The sequence below is a fragment of the Vicugna pacos genome, chromosome 11 (genome assembly GCF_048564905.1).
Source record: "Vicugna pacos chromosome 11, VicPac4, whole genome shotgun sequence".
NCBI lineage: Eukaryota > Metazoa > Chordata > Mammalia > Artiodactyla > Camelidae > Vicugna > Vicugna pacos.
In genome coordinates this window covers 99,384,723-99,405,864 of record NC_132997.1, presented here as the reverse complement: position 1 = coordinate 99,405,864, position 21,142 = coordinate 99,384,723, and the positions used below count along the sequence as shown (strand labels likewise).

Sequence of the window (21,142 nt, the reverse complement as noted above, 5' to 3'; positions counted from 1 at the left end):
TCCTTCACTCATTTTTATTTTTAGGAAAGGTGAGTAACACAGCCCACACAGAAGTCAGTGCTCTCCACAGAAGCCACATCCACGGGTAAATGGACTCCATGGGAAGCGGGGGCATACCCTGCACAGAAGTGCAAAGGAATCTCACTGCAGATGTTGGGCCCGACGTCCAATGCACCTGCAGAAGCAGCAGCCTGGTGTCAGAGGAAATGAAGAGCCCAGGACTCACCAGGGCTCAGGAAGGAGGGTGACAATGGGCACCTGGAGCCTTCAGGATGCTGTGAGGTCCCCTCGGCCCCTGTCCTCCACATCAGCAGAGCCAGTGGGCAGGCCTTGGAGGGTACGCATGGCTTTGCCTGCAAAAAGCCAAGTGGAGGGAGAGCCCCCCGAGGAGGGTGAGGTGGCATGTCTCTCAGACAACGGGGATTCTGATCAGAAGCCTTGCTACCAGACCCAGATGGCATCCAACTTGAGGAAGAAGTTCCCTCAGATGACTCTTCTGGACAGTAGAAGAGGGAACACTTCTAAACTCATCTTGTTTGGTCAGAACCACCCCAACACCAAAATCTCACAAACACATTAGCAGAAGAAGAATTACAGATGAACATCCCTCATGAACTTAAACCTCTAAATCCTAAACAAAATAGCAAATTCAAACCAGTAATATGTAAGGGAAAAAAATGATACCATGAATTAAGTGATGTACAGCATTTCAAGATTGGTTTAAAATTCTAAAATTAACTTACGTAGCATTTAAAGAATGGAGAAAAATATCATTATGTTGACACGTGTACAAAAACCATTTAGCAAAATTCAACAGACTGGGGAAGCATTCTCAGTGCGAGGAAGGATGCCCATGAAAGTCCACAAGGGTGGCAGTTCCCCCGGATGCGACAAGGGAAGGATGCCCACTGTCATGACTTCTATTCAGTGTCATCCTGGAGCTTCTAGCCAGTGCAGCAAAGGAAGAGAAATTAGGAACAAAGGTCAGAAGGGGAGAAGCAGACTGCGCTTACTCACAGACATCGCGATTTTCCATAGAGAAACTCCTAAGCAAACTACAAAACAACCCCTAGGACTAGGAAGTGAATTGAGGGAGATGGCAGAACGGGACCAACACGCACAACTCAAGTGTTACATGCCAGCAGCAACTGTTCAAAGGTTAGAAAAAGTTAAACTGATTTAGAACGCCATCAGAAACAGTATTCAGAAATCGGTTTTATAAAAGACATGCAAGATCTTTCAGCTGGAAACTACAAAACAGCACTGAGAAAAAGTAAAGAGACCTCAACAAACGCAGAGACAAACCACAGTCATGAGCCAGAAATTTCAATACGAGGGGCAACCCTCCCCAAATTGATACACAGATTCAGTGGGCTCCCATTCAGAACCCCAACAGGCGTTTTTGGAGCCAGTGACACCTTGATTCTAAAAGTAACAGGGCAAACTGAGACCCAGAAACCAAGACAACCTTCTGGGCAAAAAAGAAAAAAGAAGTTGGAGGACTCACATTACCTTAATTCAAGACTTACCACAAAGCTGCATGATCGAGTCAGTGATGTACTGGCCCAGGACAGACACAAAAATTGGTTCAACGAAACAGTGTCCAGACGTATACAACCACACACGTATGGCCGACGATTTCTGACAAAAGCACCAAGGTGATTCTGCGGGGAAAGGAATCGTTTTTCTCCCCCAACAAGTAAGGCTGAAACAACTCAGGAACTGTGGGAAAACCTGAGTATCTCACTCAAGCCAGTGGAACACACGGCTAAACACAAAAGGCTAACATTGTAATATTTTTCAGAGAATTATAAAAGAACATATTTGTGAAATTACAGTAGGCAAATATTTCTTAATATATTTGATAGTCTTAATAATATACACAAAATATACTGGACAGAAAGGAAAACATTTTGGTTTTCCTCAAAATTAAAGGCTTCTACTCATTGAAAGCCGTTATTAGAAAAATAAAAACAGAAACCTCCAACTGCGAGAAAACGATCAGTTCCTACACCCGATCGGTGACGTGTAAGCGGAGCCGCAGATCGACAAGAGCCAAGAAAACACCAGGTAAAAACGGGAAAGAGATTTGCCTCACGATGAAAGCTTACTGACAACGGTGTTCAAAGTACGCCAACAGGAAAGGGCAGGTTACCGCCACCACCGCCACGAGAGTGGACACTTCGCACCCCCGAGAACGGCGAGAGCGCGGAGTCAGAGAGGCCCCGTGCCTTCCGGGTGGGAACGTGAAACGTCAGCTCCGGGGCAAGTGCTGGTAACAGCTGACGAGGCTAAACAACCATCTGCCACGCAATCCAGCAAGTCCACGGCAAGGGACGCACTCGAGGGAAGTGGAAACACGTCCACAAAGGGGCTTGAACGAGACTATTCACAGCAGTTTTAGGCACAGCAGCCCCAAACTGGACAAGGCAAACACCCAGCAACAGGGCAATGAATACAAACCTGTGGTATATTCGCACAAGCCAATACTTAATAACAAAGAAGGAACTACTTACTGACACACAAAACAACACGGGCAAACCTCGAAAACACTGTTGAACCCAGTACAAAAAGAGCACGTGCCGTAAGGCTGCGTTTATGTGAAGTTCAAGAGCAAGGAAAATCCGTCCGATACGAGAGAAAGCAGAGCAGCGGATGCCAACAGGGAGGAGTGGCAGGAAGGGAGCCCAGCGGAACTTTCCAGAGGGTTTTATATCCTGGTTTGTGTTGGTGGGCACTGTACACATATGTCAAAACCCACAGAACTTTGCACTTAAAAATCTATGCATTTTATTTATCATGTAATTTTTACCTTTTTAAAAATGAAATAAAGTGTTAACTGAGTATTCATAGAGATAATTTTATGCTATTCTCTAACTTTGAAATCTCCCTCCCCAAAATTAACCATATGTAACAGACAGCTGGTGTCCCCCAAACCACTTCCCACTTCTCCCTTCCACACAGAGTCCCTGACTCTGGACAGGACAACCTCCATGTGTCCAGCACGGTGTGGCCAGTGAGGTAAGAGGACCCTTCTCCTCCATCCGCTGCTGGGAACGTGAGTGTGGCCACCTGCACCCCAGATTTGGGCCTGAAGGCTCAGGACAAGGACCACAGCCTGAAGATGCAGAAATGAAAGCTGTGGATAGGGGGGAGGCAAGCTCTCAGTGACCATGCCACCAGCAGACCCACGTTCACGGCTCACCCACAGGCGCATCTCCCGCAGAGAAGTCAGCTGCACTGTATTAAGCCGTTACCCAGAGGACCTTGTTTTCCACAGATGAACCCAATCCTAACTTGAAGCAGGAAGTACTCAGAGCAGAAGCAGAGCTGAGCCTCACCCTCACTCTGTTCTCAATTCACTGTGAGCATTTAAAGCGGGTTTTCTCCCCCCAGCCCTCTCTTCCCCAAATTCACTTTAAGGAGTGTCTTTATAAAAAAAAAATTCAACACATAATTTCTGTGATTTATTGTGCAACTGAACATGCTAAAAGACAAAATGACATTTTCCCTACAAATTATTTGGTGCCTGTGATTTTCTGAGCACTGCAGCCAGCTGGTTCTCATAGAAATAGAGAAGAGTGTTTTCATACAGTTCAAAGGTTTGATTTTTTTTGCTCTTAAAAAAGACTATTGATTGTAACATGCAGCTCGACAGGAAAAATCTCGACAGAGGAGGCGAAAACTGGTATTTATTACTGCGTTTGTGCTCATTATGGCCAGCTCTGACAGGGGTCCATTAAAATCAATTTTTATGTTTCGTATGTATTTTCTGTATCTAATGTTCCTGGCACCGTGTTTATTGGCCAGTTAAGACAAACACTGAGCCGAGGAGTGGGTGGTTCGCCCTCTTCTGCAGAAGTAACAAGGACTGCAATTTTAACACAACTTCCACTCACAATCAACGAATGGAGGAAACTGAATGGTACATTTCAGGACAAAACATTAAGGAGTGCTTCCAAATTTTGTTTTGGCAATTAAAGAAATACAGCGGAGAGCGTTCAAAAAAGAAACGTGTTCCGTTTGAATCGGCAATACCCTCACTTCATGCTGAAAAGGGAACCTCGTGCCCTCCCTCCTCAGCTGCACACAAGCCAGCAGTCGGACACTGAATCCAAGGGGGCCCGGGACCGCCTGACTAAGCAGTTCTCAGGCTTTGGTACAAAACTCACCTGGCAGGCCGATGACCAGCGAAGCCTGGTCCTGATTTAAACAAGATCAGGCCAGCAGTTCCCTGTCACCAAACTTCAGTGAGCTCCCCACATCCCACTTGCTGAAGAATCACAGCGTTCACAGTCACAGGCAGTCAGCCCCTCTGGAAACATACACACCACTCACACGTACTGGGCTACTAGTTACTGGTTCCGTCCCCGTGGTTAACGGGAGGTGGAGGGCTCCCAGGCTGCAAGCTGAAAACGAACAACCACGGCCCATCACCTTTAGAGAGATGCTACTTTTTGCGATGGGTAGTGTTACCCCGCGATCGATGGAGAACGAGCAATAACCACACTCCTCTCTGCTGCTCTGAACAAACGGCACATGGGGGGTGTCACTCGGACGCTCACTCACTCAGTGCCCGGGGTCTTCCAGCAGCGCAGTCTGATCTCGTGCAGACCCTGCTCACAACCTGAGAGCTCAATCTTCCCCAAAGGGCTGTCCATCACTTTGTATTTCACTTCACAGGTCCTTTCCATCCTCCCAAGGACCTAAAGAGAAAAACCATTTTTAAAGTCACACATACCTGAAAGAGCTGGGTCACTGGTGAAGCACAACAGACACACATGTATGTGAGACACAAAACTTCTTCCAAAGCTTCCTGCCGCCCACTTTGGAATTTAATCATATAATGTGTCCTTTTTACAATACAGTTACTTCGAAGACAGAAAACTGCCTTAATTACCCAGGGCAGCCGGCCAACAGCCCACTCTCCTCTACTCCTTTGGCTTCTCTCTGTTCCTATCTTTAACCAATGCAGAGTTAAGGCCGAAATAAGAGGTCCCGTTAAACAGTACCTAGAACTACTGAAAGTAAAACAATCATCAACAATTAATTTTTGCAACAAAAACTGAAGACAAACCACGATATTTTGAATAAAGTACATGTAAGAACAAATCATTATGAATCATGGAAACATAGATTTAACTCAGCACTTAACACGGCGGACCTGCGTTGTTAAGTGGTTGGGGGCGCGTGGACGTTGGGCTAAAACGCGTATGCTTTGGAAAGCAGGTATCTTTTATTGACACTGAAAGAAACGTACAAAAACTACCCTATGATGTATCCTCCACGTTAACCACTCTGACAGGTGCTAATTTCGGTCAGTATCGCAAAGGTTTCAAAGGAGGCGCTAAGAGCCCTAAGAAGCCGGCACCAAGGTTTAGGGAAATTGGCGTTTCATAAAAACCACTCTGACCAGAGGGGAGGCGAGAAGAGGGGTTCTGGGGAAGCCTCCCTGGACCAGAATGGGGCTGGAGTGCCTCCTCCCCCCGCAACACCCTCCCTGGGTCCCACAAACGTCCCCGGGGACGCACATCTCCCGGGCAGGACTTCTATGCCAGCACTTCCCAGAGCGCCACCCTGGATGTCAGCCACCAAGCACAGGCTGAGCGCTCCCCAGCCCTCGCTGCCCCGCCAGGCCTCCCTCTGAGCTCCGGGCAAGAAGGAGGGCTGCGGACTCGCTGTCTCCACTTCTCTGTCCTGGAAGCACTTCAGGTGAACTTGTCCAAAACTGTCCTTCCCTGTACATGGCACTCGGCCAACGGCACTACGATCCACCCTGCCCCCACCCAACCCAGGCTTCACCCCAGGAGCTCCCCAACTCCCTGGTGCCATGCACCCCTGGCCCTCATGCACCTGCATGTTGGCTCTGCTCATTTTCAGCTCTCTCGTGTCCACCTGATCCTCCCAGACACCCTCACCGACTCCCACCTCCCCAAAAAGGACGTCCCTGGGCCCCCATCATACCGGGGCTCTCCCAACTCCAACCACCCCTCACCTTGAACAACACATCACCACTAACTACATGAAGGGGTTACAGCAGAGTCAGCAAACTGCCCCCACGGGCCAAACCCAGCCCAGCAGCTGCCTTTGTAAATAAAGTTTTATTGGGACGCAGCCCCGCTCCCTGTTGGCAGGCGGGCTGTGCTGCCTTCACACCCCAGAGGCAGAGTGGACTGGCCGGCCCGCAGCCCTAAGTCCTCAGCGCTCCTCCCGTGCTGTGCGGGTTCCCATATCCGAGTCCCCTCACTTAGACTGTCCAGCCCGCACCACTCGGCCTGCTGTCTGCTTTACTGTGAAACCTCAACACACCCCATCACCCCACCTGCAGGCTCTCTTCCCTCCGCTGTGCCTCCCGCCTGCTCCTAATACCACACACGATCCCCTCCTCTGCCCTCCCGACAGCCCCACAGAAAGGCACGTGTCTGTGCCCTGAAGAGGTCCAGCGGCCTCCCCATCGGCTGAAGGCCGATTCTCGGCAGATCCCGGCTCAGGCCTCCCCGAGCCCGTCTCAGGCAGGACTCCGATGGCAAGCATCAGAAACCGATACTGGCTAATTTAAGCACAAAAGCAATTTACCAAAAGGCCGCCCTGTAGGTAACTCCCAGAACTTCTGGGAAGGCTGGAGAAGCAGGCTCAGAAAACCGTAGGAACCCGGACTGGCTACAGTCCAGCCAGAGCCACACCCAGCCTCAGGAAACACCTGTGGGACAATTGGGGACTGTAGGCAAGCAGCGGGCACTGGGGCCACCACGGCCGCTGGAAACAGGATGCTGTAGCCACCATCAAGTCCCCGCTGCCCGACTCCCTGTCACTTGTCCCAGGATTCAAGGCCCAGGCCGGAGCCCAGAGCTGGCACGGGGGCCAGGCCAGTGTGTGCTGCTGCCGAGTAGCTGGGAAAAGGGACAGCGGCTGGGAGGGCTTTGTCCACGTCAGCCCCGTGAAAGGACATAGCCCCAGCACTGCTGCAGAGGTTCAGACCGGCACGCATGCAACAGGGAGAAAGGTCGAATGTTAGATGTCCACTTCCCTTCCCAGCCTCAGTTTCTCATCAATAAAATAGGAATAATAATCCTGACTCCACCAACCTCACTGGGCTGTTCTGTGCGTCCAGATGGAGAACACAGGAAAGGCCGTGAGTGGGGCGGGTGGGCCAGGCACCCCTACAGCCTGCAAAGGAACTCTGTCCTGCACGGCATACCCCCAGCCCTCACTCCTGCTCCGAGGAAGGGCTGGGCAGACTCAGTCAGGTGTGCAGAGCAGGCCAGGGATGAGGCGATGAGGTGACTGCGGGTGCAAGGGCGTGAGGATTCCCCCCACCTGGGAGGGAGGACCGAGTCTCTGGAGAGCTCAGTCCCCCTCGCTCCTCCGGGGAAAGGCCTCGCACATCACCAAGCCACCCCAGCATCCAGACTCTGAGCACAGCCTGGACAGCCTGCACTTTGGAGGCTGTCAGCCTGGAATGAGGGGGAGGGCTGCCGGCCAACCCTGGCACAGCCTGAGCTGGAAGGGCTGCCTCTGAACCAAGTCACGCCCTGGCCTCAGCTCCGGCATCTCCGCACTGGACGGAGAAGACTGAGAAGCTTGGCTTGAAGCCGCCGGGCTGCCCTGTGGCCAGCGACAGGGCAATGGCCCTGGACCACCTGGTCTAAAAGCACGCCCGGAGCACAGGCTGCCTCATCGCACTGAGAACCAGCCTTGGCCACCCCGCGTCAATCACAAAGCGAGGGAGGCCCCCTTTAAACCATGCCAAGAACCAGCAAGAGGCAATCTGCCCTTAATGGGAACAACTGGCAAGTTCAAAATCTGAGTCCTGAACAAGCGGCAGGTGTCAGTCCCAGCCGCGTCCACCCAGTGGGTCATCAGTTAGTGCGAAATCCGACAAAGTGGCGCTTAGACTTCCTCACTGGTTAAATGGGATAGAGATGAGACCCACTTCCGTTTCCCTGATCCACCGCCCCTGAGACTCAGGCCTGGTACCCACACCCGGCTCCTTCGGCCCTTGCCTGGCCGGGCTGTACTTTCACGAGCACCTCTGGGTCTTAAGCCCATTAGCAGCCCCAGCGCTAGTCAGAAATAACGCACCCTCTTCCACCAGCGGGCGCTCTGCCAAAAGAGAAAAGCTGCGATTTTTACACAATTTTCTATCAACCCCGCCAGAGCTGACATCTGAGACACCACACAAACCGTGCACAACTTTCTTCCCTGTGGACAACGAGGACACTCAGCACAGAGTCTTTCCATGGGCAAAGGTAAAGACCAGCTGAACACTGAGCCTACTGTGTGCTGGGCAGCGCGGGCCCAGGCCGGGCGCGCTGGGCCGTGAGGGAGGCGGGCGGTGTGTGCTGCCGGGAAGCCCGGGCAGAAATGGCAGGTCCCGCGGGCTGGCAGGCCGGGCGGAGAGGTAAGGGGCGGGCTGCAGACGAGATGGGGGTGTCACAGACGCCAGGAGGGGCCCATAGAGGCTAGCAACCAGGGAGCCAGAAGAGTGAGGCTTCAAGGCAGGCGAGCGCGTCGGGGAGTGAGGGCGGCTGAGCACAGGCTGGGGGAGGCACTGCCTGGAAAGCAACGATGCCAAACACACACGGGGCCACCGTGCACGACGTGGCACAAAGAAGCCGATGGGATTCTGAGCCATGTGAGTGTGACAGGCCTGCCCGATGCCCCCCACAGCGACGTCCCCACGCTCTGCCAGGCCCCAAGGATGAAATCCCACCCGGAGTTTCATCTACCCCCAGCCTGGAGAAGGCCATGGTGGTGACCCCAGGAAGTGAGCTAAGAAGGGAACAAGGCCTGGTGGAGACACTTGCTCATGTGGACTCTGCAATATCCACAGCCACCACCTGCCAAGCGCCAAGTCCAGGGCCAAGTAGGCAGCCTCGCAGGACCCACAGGGAGGCTGCCACCGGGCAGGGAGGGCAGCTGCCACGGGAGAGCCATGAACAGGTTTGAAGAAAGTGCCATCCGCACAGAGACCCGAATGACAATGAGTAGCTGGCGGGGGAGGATGCACGAGGGAAAGCGGCTGAGGCCAACAGCCCGGCAGCAGAGCCAGGGAGGCAGGTGGCGAGGCCCAGGGGCTCTGAGGGGAAGTTTTGAGGCCGGCTTTGTCCCTGAGAAGCCCCAGGGCTTCAAACAAGGGCAAAATCCACCAGGTCTGCCTTTCCCGAGGCCCCTGGGACAGGCGTGTCAGGAACGGGCAGGCACAGAGGTGGAGCGTCGCGGAGGAGATCTCGGAGATCACCCACCAAGGAACAAAGAGCCCAAGAGCCCAGGAGCAGAAGGGAGAGTGAAGGATGAGCCATGAACAAATACTAGTAAATAAATGCTTAAAAAACACTTGAGCACGCCTTACGCACGAGCCACCAGGCTGAGGGCTCGCAGCTGGAACCAGGCAAACGCGCTGCACTTGGGGAGAAAAACCAACCGCCAAAAGCAAATCGCGCTGCCCCGTCTTTGCAGCTTTTCTGTAAATCTAATGCTATTCCAAATCAAAAGTTCATTTTAGAAAAATCGATACAGGTACAGCAGAACTATTTAAAATATTTCTGCTCTTACCTGTATTTTCTGAGTTTTCTACAGTAAACTTGAATTCCTTTTATGAGGATAAAAAATTGTATTAAAATCCAGTGTAACATGAAGTGCAGGTGATGACAGCAAATGTTCTGCATTTACTACTGTCTCATAAGCTCACACATGTAAAAAAAAAAAGGACTGTTGATACTTTTCTGAGTGAAATAAATACACAGAGGTATGAACACTTTTTTTTTTTTTAGTTTAAAAAAAAGGTTGAATAAAATGAAGATACATGAAAACAAATCAGGTCCTTCTTTCTGGCCACAAGGCCCTACACATGTAGCCGCAACAGCCCCCAACAAGCTGGGGCCCTCCCTTCCTGCCTGACCTCATCTCTGACCAGGACCTCCAATCCACTCTTCTCTCGCTGCTCCGCACACACACAGGTGTCCTTCTTGCTTCAGGGCCTTTGCACCTGCCGCTCATGCTTCTTGAAGTGCCTCCCCTTCACATATGGCACTGGGGCCTCTGCCACTTAGCTCCCAACCCTGCTCAAACAGCACCGTCTCATCTCAGAGAAACCCTGAGATCGTCCAGCTCCTCCATCCCTTCTTTCCCATTCTTTATAGCACTTAGATCACATGAAATTACACTAGATGCACTTTGTTTATTTGCTATGCATTGCCTTAAGCTCCAATACAGGTAGCAAATGTTGTGACAACTCTGGCCAATAAGTAGAAGTTTGCTGACAGGTCTTGTTTTGATTTATAAAAAAATCCTATGTGGCTGGCACCATCTCCTCCCCTTTCTTCCTTCCTTGACATGGCAGATGTGATGCCTGGAGCTGTGGCAACCATCTGGTGAACATGAGGCAAGGGCCAAGAGACGGGAGAGCCCCAGCCCTGACACCGTGAGCCACTACCACAGCAGTGTTGTCTGCTGATAACTTCTCCTTGTGCAAGGGAAAGAAAGCCCGTTTGTTTCAAGCCAGTGTTCTGAGGATTTCCTGTTTTCTTCAAGTCGGAGTAGTTCTAACTGGTCTCCTGCTGTATGCTAGCACTTAGAATGCATCACAGATGCTTGTACATACCTACTGAACACATGAGCTAACTACCCGAATCACTGAATCATACTTGAGGTAAGGACTCAGAAGGAGAACTCCAGGATTATGGGAGCCTGCAGCTGGGGGTCTGGGGACCTGATGCTTCCTAGAGGAGGTGCCGCCATAAAAAGGCCAGGTCAGAGTTTTCGGGGGAGGGTGAAGGAGAGGCGAGTCCCTGGCAGGCAGACCTGCACACGCTGAGGCCTGGGTGCTGGGGTAGATGCAGGTGTCTGTGAATGGAGGCGGCGGCAGCCCCAGAAGGGAGAGGACCCGGGTCCGAGAGCAGCCGCCACAGCAGCTGCTGGAGCGCCGAGCACCAGCATGGGCAGTGGCAGCACCGAGACCCCAAGGACGTCAGTGGCACAGAAGGGGCGCGCTGTGTCTGGGACACTGTACCCACATCCATGAGGAGCAGGGTCACGATGTGTGCAGTGGTCCTGGGGCTGAATGACAAGAGTCCGCTCAGCTAACAGCTGGCCGTGTTTCCAAGCCAGAAAGTGGAGGGGGAAATTTAAAGAAACCCAATCATCTATGAGCCCTAAGCACCAGCTGCTTACCAGGGGACTGTCCGGGGAGCAGCGAGCGACCTCAGGTTTCTGCCCGAAGCAGCCAACTGGCCCCGAGGGACCAGCCCTGGAGCAGAAGCCTGGGGCGCCCCGCCGGGGTAGGGGACAAGGAGAAAGTGCGTCGTCAGGGGCCAAACCCAAGTGTTCAGGGCTTTGAGGACTAGACTAGAGGGTCCTGTGGAGGAGGCGCCAACAAGCCAGCTCTCTGAATATTCACTGAGAGCAGATGGGGCTGCTCACACCGTGTGAGACCACGTTCCTGAGCAGAGCCCGAGAGTCCGGTACCGCCTGCCTCCCCGCGCTCACGGGGACCAGACCGCAGGCTGCACTCAGGACACAAACGGGGTTGCACCGCCAGGCTCCCCCCTCCCACTCTCCCGGAGCGCAAGCCCTGTGGCCCCAGCCGAGGGCCTGACAGAGCCCAGGGGCCGGCCCCCTGTGTCATCACTGAAGCCACAAAGTGGCCGACGCTAATTTGTGGCAGGAAAAAAATGATTTTTCATGGCTATTTGGAGACTGCTGAAAAACGAAGTGAATTTCGTTTCATCTCCCTTTTAACATGAATGGCGTTTAATGTTCTGAATTAAGCAGTTGGCGCCAGAGGCCGGGTTCCCATTATGAAAAGCAAGAAATCCAGAAACAGAAACTGTCTTCTTTCCCCTTTGCTTGTAGTTTCCCAGGCCGGCCACACCTGTCTAAAAACTGTCCTTCTCACAACTGTCTTCACAATCAATCCTGCACCTTTCACTTCTAACCGTTTCCAATATCAGTATCCTACGCACTGAAAATGCCCGTCAAGAGGCTGCCTTCTTACAAGCAGGGTCCAAACAAGCTGCCGAGACGTTTGCTACTGTCACCTCCCCGGAGGTCAGGGGCTCGGGGCCCACGGCCACACACCAGGCCTGCCCGGGGCGCCCGTCTCGGTGGCTTTGGTGTTTCCCAGAGCTGGGTGTGCCAAGTGGGAGCTCGCTGGTACCCTGAGAACCGACCAAGGGGCGGGGAGGACCCATCTCCGCCCCTCATGACACCAACAGGGCCGTCATGAAATGAAAGCCAGCTGTTTTACAACCTCCCTGCTGAGCAGAGAACAAGGAGAGCGCGTCAGGGAAGCGCCTCTGGTCCTCGGCGCTCAGGTCAGCCCACCCAACCATTGGGCTGGACGGATTCTCTTAATTAGCAAAGAAACACATGTCAAACCCCCGTAAGAGAACAAATATTCACACCATCACCTCGTAAGAAACCGGGCTGAGGGAGGGTGGGAGACGGGTGAGGGTAGGGCTGACCCCCATCAGGCGTAAAAGTCGAGAAGGAAACTGCTGGGGAGAAGGCGAGGCCGCCTGAGGCCTGGCTCACTGCGCCATGAGCCAGGGCCTCCCCAGCACAGACCTGCCAGGTCACAGGCAACAAAAGACAGACAGAGCCTGGGCTCCTCAATACACTCCAACAACCAAAAAGGGTTCAGTTAGGTTGAAATGATTTTGCCAAACAAAATGGTGCTGCCATCTGGCATGTCGAACTCAGAGTGCATCCAAAGTCGTGCAAAAACATCCCTCTCTATCTACACAAAAATCTGCAAACGGGTGTTTATGGCAGCTTTCTTCACAGCGGCCAAAACCAGGAAGCCACCAGGATGCCCTTCAGTAGGAAAACGGCTAGATAAACTGCGGCTCCTCCAGACGCTGGTGTATTATTCATCGCTAAAAAGTAACGCGGTGTCCAGCCACGGAAAGACATGGAAGAAACGTTAAGTGCCTATTCCTACATGAAAGAAGCCAATCTGAAGAGGCTGCCTACTCTGGGATCCCAGCTCTTTGGAGACAGTAAAAAGAGGAGCGGTTCCCGGGGTGGGGGGAGGGAGGGATGAGTAAGGGGCGCACGGGATTTTCAGGGCAGTGAGACTATTGTGCAGGACGAAGCACCGGTGGATACATGACACCACAACGGTCAAAACCCACAGAGAGCGCACCAGCAAGACGTAAACACGGTCAAATGTACCATCCGGCGGGGGTGGCGATAGTGGGGGGCGGGCTATGCATGGGTTGGGGCAGGAAGTGTAAGGAAACTCTCTGTATCTTTTGCTCAATTTTGCTGTGAACCTAAAACTCCTCTAAAAAACATAAAGTTTACTAATTAAGAAAAGAATCATTCAAAGCCTCCTGTTGTGGGGCTGACCCATAAGGAAAATGGTGCTCCCTGCTTGCTGCTGAGTTTCCGTGAACCCAACCACGGGCACACAAAGGGAGGAGCCATTCTGCATCAGTTACACAGCTAAACTTCCAAACCAAAAACTGCTCGTATGGGAATCCCACAAATGCCACGTTCTCCCCACTCTGAGCTTACACACGGACGCCCTGGGTCTGGGACCTGTGCCTCTTTCATTACGATCACTGGACACAGCCCTGCTGAGCAACTTCCTGATTAGCGATGCCTTGGTTGTGAAGAACCTAACAAGGGCTGGGGGGCTCGGGGCCAGGGTGGAGAACGGCCGCCACAGCACCACACGCACGTGCGTCTCAGCATCCCACGTCACCTGAAGAGCGCACCTTATAAAACAGACGTGAAAACATCTGCCCGTCAGAGCCGCCACCTTAGAGGGACATCTAAGGAAGCTTGTCCACTGGTCTTTAAAACAACCATTTCTACACAAAAACAGGCACTGACGACATTTAAAAGTTATACTTAAAATAAAACTGGGTTTTCTTTTCCAAACTCTTCATTTTTGTTCATGTTATCAAACCAAGTCTGAGCAACACAAGAAGGTGACTACTTCTCTGTTCTGAAGCTCAAACACTGTTTTAAGTCTGTGTAATAAAACAAGAGTTAGTTACAGGGCAGTGAGAATACAAACCTGTGTGTGTGTGTAAAAGAAACAGAACACACAAAGAGCAAGTGCATCAACCGTTTGACAAACTGCTCCAGAAACCTCCTGAAACCTCAAGCACGTTTGGAAAATGTTTCCAGGTGAGACTGCTGCTCACATTTCATTCCAACAGTTTAAAATCTCTTTGGATCTAGCCAAAAACTGGCACATGATGCCAGAACCCCGAACAGTAAGACCTACAGAAGCCTTTCTAGAGGTTTACTACTTACTGTCACTTATCTCTTTAAAATGCTCCCTACAAAACTTTCCCCCAACCAGAGCACCGCAGACCAGAGTCAAACCCACACAAAGACTCTCCGTGAAATGGAAGGCACTGGTGTCAAAGTGTGCTCAAACCTCAGTGTGCACGCTCAGCACACATGGTGGGGGCCAGTGCACACAAAGTCACACGCTGCACACCATGCTGGCTAATGAATTTTGTGGAGGAAAAAAATTTTACAGCAACATGACAATAAAACAGGAAAACCATAATCTCAATTTCGCTAAGGTAGCCGAGGAGACTGTAAGCAGGGTTGCCACTGCTGGGCTCCCAGACCCTCCGAAGCTGGCGGTCACGACCCGGCTGCCCCTGCTCTGAGGGCTCTTTGGGAGAAGGTGGGAGTGGTCCCGCTCTAAGGCACTGTTTGTTCAGGTGATTCTGCTTCAGTCCTTTTTAGGCAATTTAGGAAGTAAGCTTTGAGTACTTAGAGAAGGAAAAACTGGTCTTTAACCACAAATGGGTCACCAGCCAGGACACCAGATGCACAGATGATCAGAGGAAGCAGGTTTCAAGAACAAGTGAAGCCCAGACCTTCCACAAGGAGCCCAGGATCAGAGGCGGGGTGTGAAGTCTGCACTGACAGCCATCAGAGCAGGATCTGGAACAGCAGCCAACAACCCTTCATTTGGCAGAACGGCCCCTCCCACCTGCTTCTCGCCCATCAAACTGCCGGGGTCTCTGAGCACAGCGAGGGGCCAGCACCCAGGGGGGACATTAAGCACCCCTTGGAGCTGCAGGAACCTGGACCAGGGAAGCCAGCACATCGCAGGTCACCTCCACCCTGCGGAGCCTGTCCTCAGGGCCCAGTGTGGTCCTAAGGGGTCTAACCAGCCCAGCACCCCCCAGCGCTGGGTCCCCAGAAAGGGGCATGAGGTTGGCGGGAAGTGGGCAGGAGGCCTTGAAGCTCTGGTCTGGTCTCGGCCTTTGGTGACTGCGCGGCTCCCAGGCCCTGCGCCCCCCACTCCCTGCTCACAGCTCCTTCCCCAGGGGTGAGTGGTGCCCACAACGGGGCAGGTCTGCTGGGGGTGGGACCACACAGGGACCTGACCAGCCTCCCCGCGGGCTCATGGGCAGCGCAGGGGACACCAGGCCGGGCAACCGCAGCCAGACCCGAGCAGGAGCGTGCACCTCGGAACCTGCCACTCAGAACCCGGTGCAACCTCCTCGCAGGTTCAAAGCCCACAGCCCCGCTCCGCCAGGTCCTCTGACTATTAAAAGCCCCTCTGTGTTCTCAGCCACCGTGGGGAGAGCGGCAGATTCCGCGATGCAGGGAACCCTGGGCCCCACGTGGGGCCTGAGCCCCATGGGGATCCCCGAGTCCCACTCTTGCCCCCCGAGCATGGACTGGGAACCCCCGTGTCCTCCGCACGGAACACGCCCTGCGGCGCAGGGTCCACACCCGCCTTCAGGACCCGACCGGCAGGCTGATGCGCAGGCCCCGGCCTCCCCCGGCCTCACCGCAGCCCTGCGTCACTCCTGGCCACGGGACTGCAGGGAGGACCCAGGACAATCCGCGTATAGCTCACTGTGAAGGGAAAACATGAAAAATACCATATTCTCCCTCACTGTCCAGTACCCCTGAGCTGCGTATGTTGCCAACAGCGACGAGGGAGCCATCTCCAGGAAGGTGGGAGCGCTGCCCTGACCGCGGGGTCTGATCGGGGAGCTCTGGCCCCCGGGGCCCCCCGCACGGGCCCTGCGGCTCGCTCTGCCAAGAGCACAACTCTCACAGCCTGCGCGCATTCCTGCGTCCCGGCACTGGGAAGCCCGGGCCGCTTGGTGACAGCCCGTCCCGGAGGAGCAAAGGGGCGGCTGCTGCTGCTCTGCGTGAAGTGTCAGCCCTTAGACCTGGCACGCCCTGGGAAGCTTCAGCTTAAATACGTCACGGCAGAAAATAACCTTCTTTACAAGCCTCTACAGCGGGGCCGTTTGGCTGACTTCTTAGAGAATAAGTAACATGTTGGAACACGTGGGAGAATCTGAGAGACACAACTTGCCCAACGAGGCAAAGCAGCCAGACCCCAGAGGCCCCTGTTTCAGAGCAGCACAGGGCGGCCTGCCTACGGTCACCACGGGACTCTGGGGGAGCACATGCTTCCTGGACCAGCCGGACGGTGCAAGGTGCAAAGCTCCCAAACGTCTCTTCCCCACAGCAGATGGGATTCACAGTCCTCCCCACCCCAGTAAAGCCCCCGCAGTATCGAAGCATCACATGCCTGTTTGCAATCAAGCCCTGGGGAAAAGTCCTAGTTAATAAAGTCTCCCACCTGCATATGGATAGAATTTGGATGTTAAAAACGTGCGCTTGTGTGTCAGTGACAGAATCAGCTTACACAAGGGAATCACTATAACCCTTTCCCCAGGTTCAGTCACCAAATCTGTCTGCACCGATTCATCCAGCCCGGTGTGTACAGTGAGATCCAGATTCTGTAACAGGTTCCGCTGAAATCCTCAAGAGACAGCGCCAGCAAATGGCCTGGAAGAGCATCCCCACACTTGGGATGTGAACCAACGGCAGCTTCTGGGGAGGCCTACAGAACTGTGCCCCGCCCAAGGCCAGGAGGCTGCCAGGACCCACTGGCCCAGAAGCAGCCTGCCCCCCCCCCGCCCATCAGCATTTCCCTGGGTGGATCCGCACGTTCTAGAGGATGCGCCTGAGCCGGACCTGAGCAGCTGGGACACCTGCGGGTGCAGAGCTCGGCCACCTGAGCGCCTGCCAACAACCAGGGGTGGGCGGGGTGCAGGGCGTTTCTCAGTAGTTGGGGAAAGTCCAAGGAAACACATCCTGACACGTGAAAATGATATGAAATTCCAATTTCAGTCTCGAATACAGCTTCACTAGAAGGTGGCCAGGCTCACTGTGTCCTGTGGCAGTAGCTCTTGTCGGCACAGCTGACCCTCGGACATCCCGGGTCTGAACCGCGCAGGTCCACTGACACGCGGGCGTTTGTCAACAGTAAACGCAGGAGGATGCGTGATCTGCGCTTGGCTGAGTCCCCGGCTGCAGAACCACAGAGCCGACTGGGACTATCAGTGACACCCGGATTTTCAAACATGCAGGGGGCTGGTGCCCCACTCCCAGGCTGGTCCAGGGTCAGCTGTGGTCGTGACGAGACCGTAGAACCTGAAAAGCCAGAAATACCCGCCAGTCCACTGCAGGAAGAGCATGCCTCCTCCCGCCCTAAATGTGAGTGGAGTGATGATCAGGCGCCCCGGCTTTGCGCCGCTGGATCCTTCCCTCCCACCTGCTCATGAACAAACCTTAAGGCCCCTCTGATCCCACGTGCTCACGCCCTTATCTTGACACCACAACGTCAAGCAAGATGTGGTTACAAATTTTTCCGGAATGTCTTAAGTACTGGCTTAGAAAGAGTAGCCGCTAGTCTGCAGGAGGGCTCAAGCCTGGCCCCGACCGAGGACCACGGAATTAAGTCTTCTTGATCCGTAATAAAGAATAAGTTTCACGGTGTCTGTGGTGAAGGATTCTCGGGTAGAAGCGTGGCGTGATTTATGACTGGGTGTCCCAAATGGAAGAGCCTTATGTTCCGGCTACGCTCCGGCGGCCGGGAACGAGCCAGCCTTGGCGGCACAAGGCTCCTGGAGGGACGGACGCCATCCCCACAACAAGGCCACCAGCCACCGACGTGCGTGCTGCTTCCGAATGATTAACCCGAGGCAGGAAATTCTAAGCCCTGCATTAGCTACGTCGTGCCCAAAACCTATCAGTGGCTTGATAACTTGAACATATAATTCTGTACCTTTTACTCTTTCAACAATAATTCAGTCTAATCCTAACGTTGAAGCCAAGATTTCCAGACCAAAAGTGCACTTTCCGTTTGATTAAATACTAATAAATGCAAGAATAAAATACCAGTCTTTTACTTCACAGTAAATTCTTCAACAACTATATACTCTAAGAACTAATTATCTCTCTGGAGAAGGGGACAGATTCTTCCCCTCAAAGACAGTTCAGTCGTCTGAAATTCTTAATTACACCATTTAAAACATAATTTACAGCAGCCCGGGCTTTGGAAGGATGACGTCACAGTGGCCAGTCAGTCAGCACAGCCTCAGGTGACGCCTCCGGACGGCCGGTCCCGGGAAACAAAGAATCCGGCGGGAACTCCCTGCGGGACAGACCACGCAGAGAGCCACGATCCTCCACAACGCATGCGAGCTTGCACAAGGCACTTTGGCCTTTTTGCCCATGTGTGTCTGGCCCTTTAAAATTTATAAAATATCCTCGTGTACTTGATCCATTAAGAAGTGAAGAGTGAAATGCTGCCCAGGGAGACGGCAGGTTTCCCAGAGGAGGGGTTTTCTTTGTTGTCCATTGTTGTAAGCAGACTGTCAGGCAGGGCATTGACCTCAGTCCCTCTGGGGCACGTGTGCACCAGGCCCAGGGGCAGCGCCTGGACTCCCACATCAAACCCTGGGACCGCGGCGTCTCCGGCCTGCTGACTCGGCACAGGAAAGCTGCCTTGGCCACGAGGGCGCAGAGGGCACCCCCTGCAGTGGGATGCACAGGGCTGAAGCCCAGGGAGGTTAGACATCACTGAATCACACACCACCCGCTGAAGCGTCCTCTGCACAGGGGCCTGTCCTCACTTTAGGTGACGAAGAAACAGTCCACCCTGTGAGGAAGCTGCGGGAAACCTAAAGGGGGACGGCCCCTCGGCACCAGTTCTGGGCGGTGGTGCTTTAGTTAGAGTTGGGAACATGCTGTCCCCAGGGTACGGGCGGGACGGAGTTGGGCCTAGACAGAGAAAAGCAGAGGGGGCACTTGCTGGCCGTGAGCACACGCGAGCTCTCCCGCTCTGCTTCCTCCTCAGTAAACGGGACCCCCACGTGGACGACTCAGTCAGGGCTCCCCGAGTCCCAGGCAGCACTGCCCACGGCCACTGTCAGCGGGCTGTGCACCAGCGCTGGCATCCCCGTCTCCTTCACGTGGATTTAAAAGCAACATGGAGGCCAGGCACTTAGCAGACAAAAGGTAAAATGAGGGGGAGCTGCTGGAGCGGCCGGTGCCAGTCACAGGGCCAGGCGGCAGGGTCACCGGGCGGCAGAGAGGCCAGCAGGGGTGGACGTGGATGGGACAGTGGAGGAGGCTCAGGACATGCACCTGAGGCTGGGCGTCTGGCTCTCCAGGGCCCCTCACACACGTGTCCTTCTAACAACACCCGCCCCCATTCGGGGCATCCGTGGAGGGAGCCACCACCCCCACCCAAAGCAGCGCCAAGGACACCGCGAACACGTGCTCCAGAGGCCCGGCAGGAGCTGCCTCTGCGGCCCAGGCCCGGGGGAGGCGGCGGCCGGGAGCCACGCCGGAGTGGCATGCCGGTAACTCAAAGTGCGCGCAAGGATGGTGTGGGAGCAAGTCCCCGCCTCCCGAGGCTCGGCGGGACGCGTGGGTAACGCCAGACAGCGGATTGGCAGCCGGGCACCAGCTGATTTTCACTGAAGTCCCACCAATAATGCCACTTGGGGCAGAGTTTCCAACCTCGACAGCTGTCATCGACATTTTGATGCTCCGTAAATTGCAAAGGTCTCCACTTTCACTTAGGGCTTCCTTCCACGTTTGCTAGGGGTGTGTATAATTTTAGTGACCCATCAGAATAATAGTGAAAATCTGGTTCAGTTTCCAAATGGGGAGAAAATGAGTGACGTACCGAGACAGTCCTTCGTGCCCCCCATTATAGTCCAGCAGTCCGGATGGGACATGAGGACACATCCCATCCGGATGATCATCACTCACCAGTGAAAAGGAAAGGAAAGGAAAAGACCCTTCGAGGAACACCCGCTTCGCTCTTTCACTCACTGTGGATTTCTTGGTGGTGGCAGAGACAATCAAGCTTCCGTCTGCAAGAATGTAGCTGTCCCTCAGAGGGTCCCTCCGGTCAACCAGGTGACCCCATGTCTCAGGAACGTCCTGCAGGGCACACCTGCCTTCACCCCCTATAGACCCACTCCTGTGCTGGATGTTTACCCTTTGATGTCACTCCAGCCACACGATGTTTCAACAGTCAAGGTCCCAAACGCTGGCTTAAATGCCGGCCACGCGGGAGGTCACACAGCACTGGTCCAGATCCAGAACCCCGGGCACCAGCAGTCCTGCGCTCCCACCCACACACGCACCCCTGCCCAGGGGACTGGAGTTGTTCCTACAGCACCGACTTCCTCTTCATTAGCCAGCGCAAGGACTGCCCCGACGCAGGGCTATAAAGCAACAGGACTGCCTTCCACCCGCACCCCAGGCGGTCTGCAGAGTTTATCCAAAGGGGCACGTGGTCCTCTAGGGAAGCCCCCCATCGCAGCTCCAGGGCCCACCTCGGGTGAGGGACAGCAATGCCGTCACCAGCAGGCAATCAGGCCCCCGTCCCCTCCACTCAGCAACACACGCCTCACCTGCTGGAACCATCTCCCAGCTGTACTGCGAGCTCTTGGGGGGCACCAGGACCCCCTCTGCTCCTCACGCCTGGGCTGTAGCGTGTGGCTGAGGAAGCAGCGTGGGCCTCGCCTTTGCCCTGCACATGTGTGCTCCAAGAAAAGACGACACGCCACAACACAGCAAAGCCTCTGAGCCACCTTTACCCCTCTGGTCCCGAGTTACTCCTCCCCCTCCCTCACCCACTGTGGGAACCGAGCAGCAAATAAGGGGCAGATCCAACCTCCTCCCTCCCCGGCCAGCTGGTCAGCCGACGGGACAGGATGGAGTCGGGCGGCACCCCAGGAACTGGCCGGGCTCGGGAAATCCCGGGCTGCCCGGACTGGGCCATCTCTGGGTACCGGGATCTGCTCACAGTAGGCAAAAGAGGATGACA

The 21,142-nt window shown here is 54.2% G+C and overlaps 1 protein-coding gene across 3 annotated transcripts in view; it reads right to left on the bottom strand.

The window, feature by feature from the left end:
* Positions 1 to 21,142, bottom strand: part of MGMT (O-6-methylguanine-DNA methyltransferase) — a 235,155-nt gene that overhangs the window by 185,212 nt on the left and 28,801 nt on the right. For all 3 annotated transcript variants that reach the window (XM_072972119.1, XM_072972120.1, XM_072972118.1), the window contains one exon: positions 4,570 to 4,706. In XM_072972119.1, the coding sequence (XP_072828220.1) occupies positions 4,570 to 4,706 (137 nt within the window). The remainder of the gene's footprint in view (positions 1 to 4,569; positions 4,707 to 21,142) is intronic.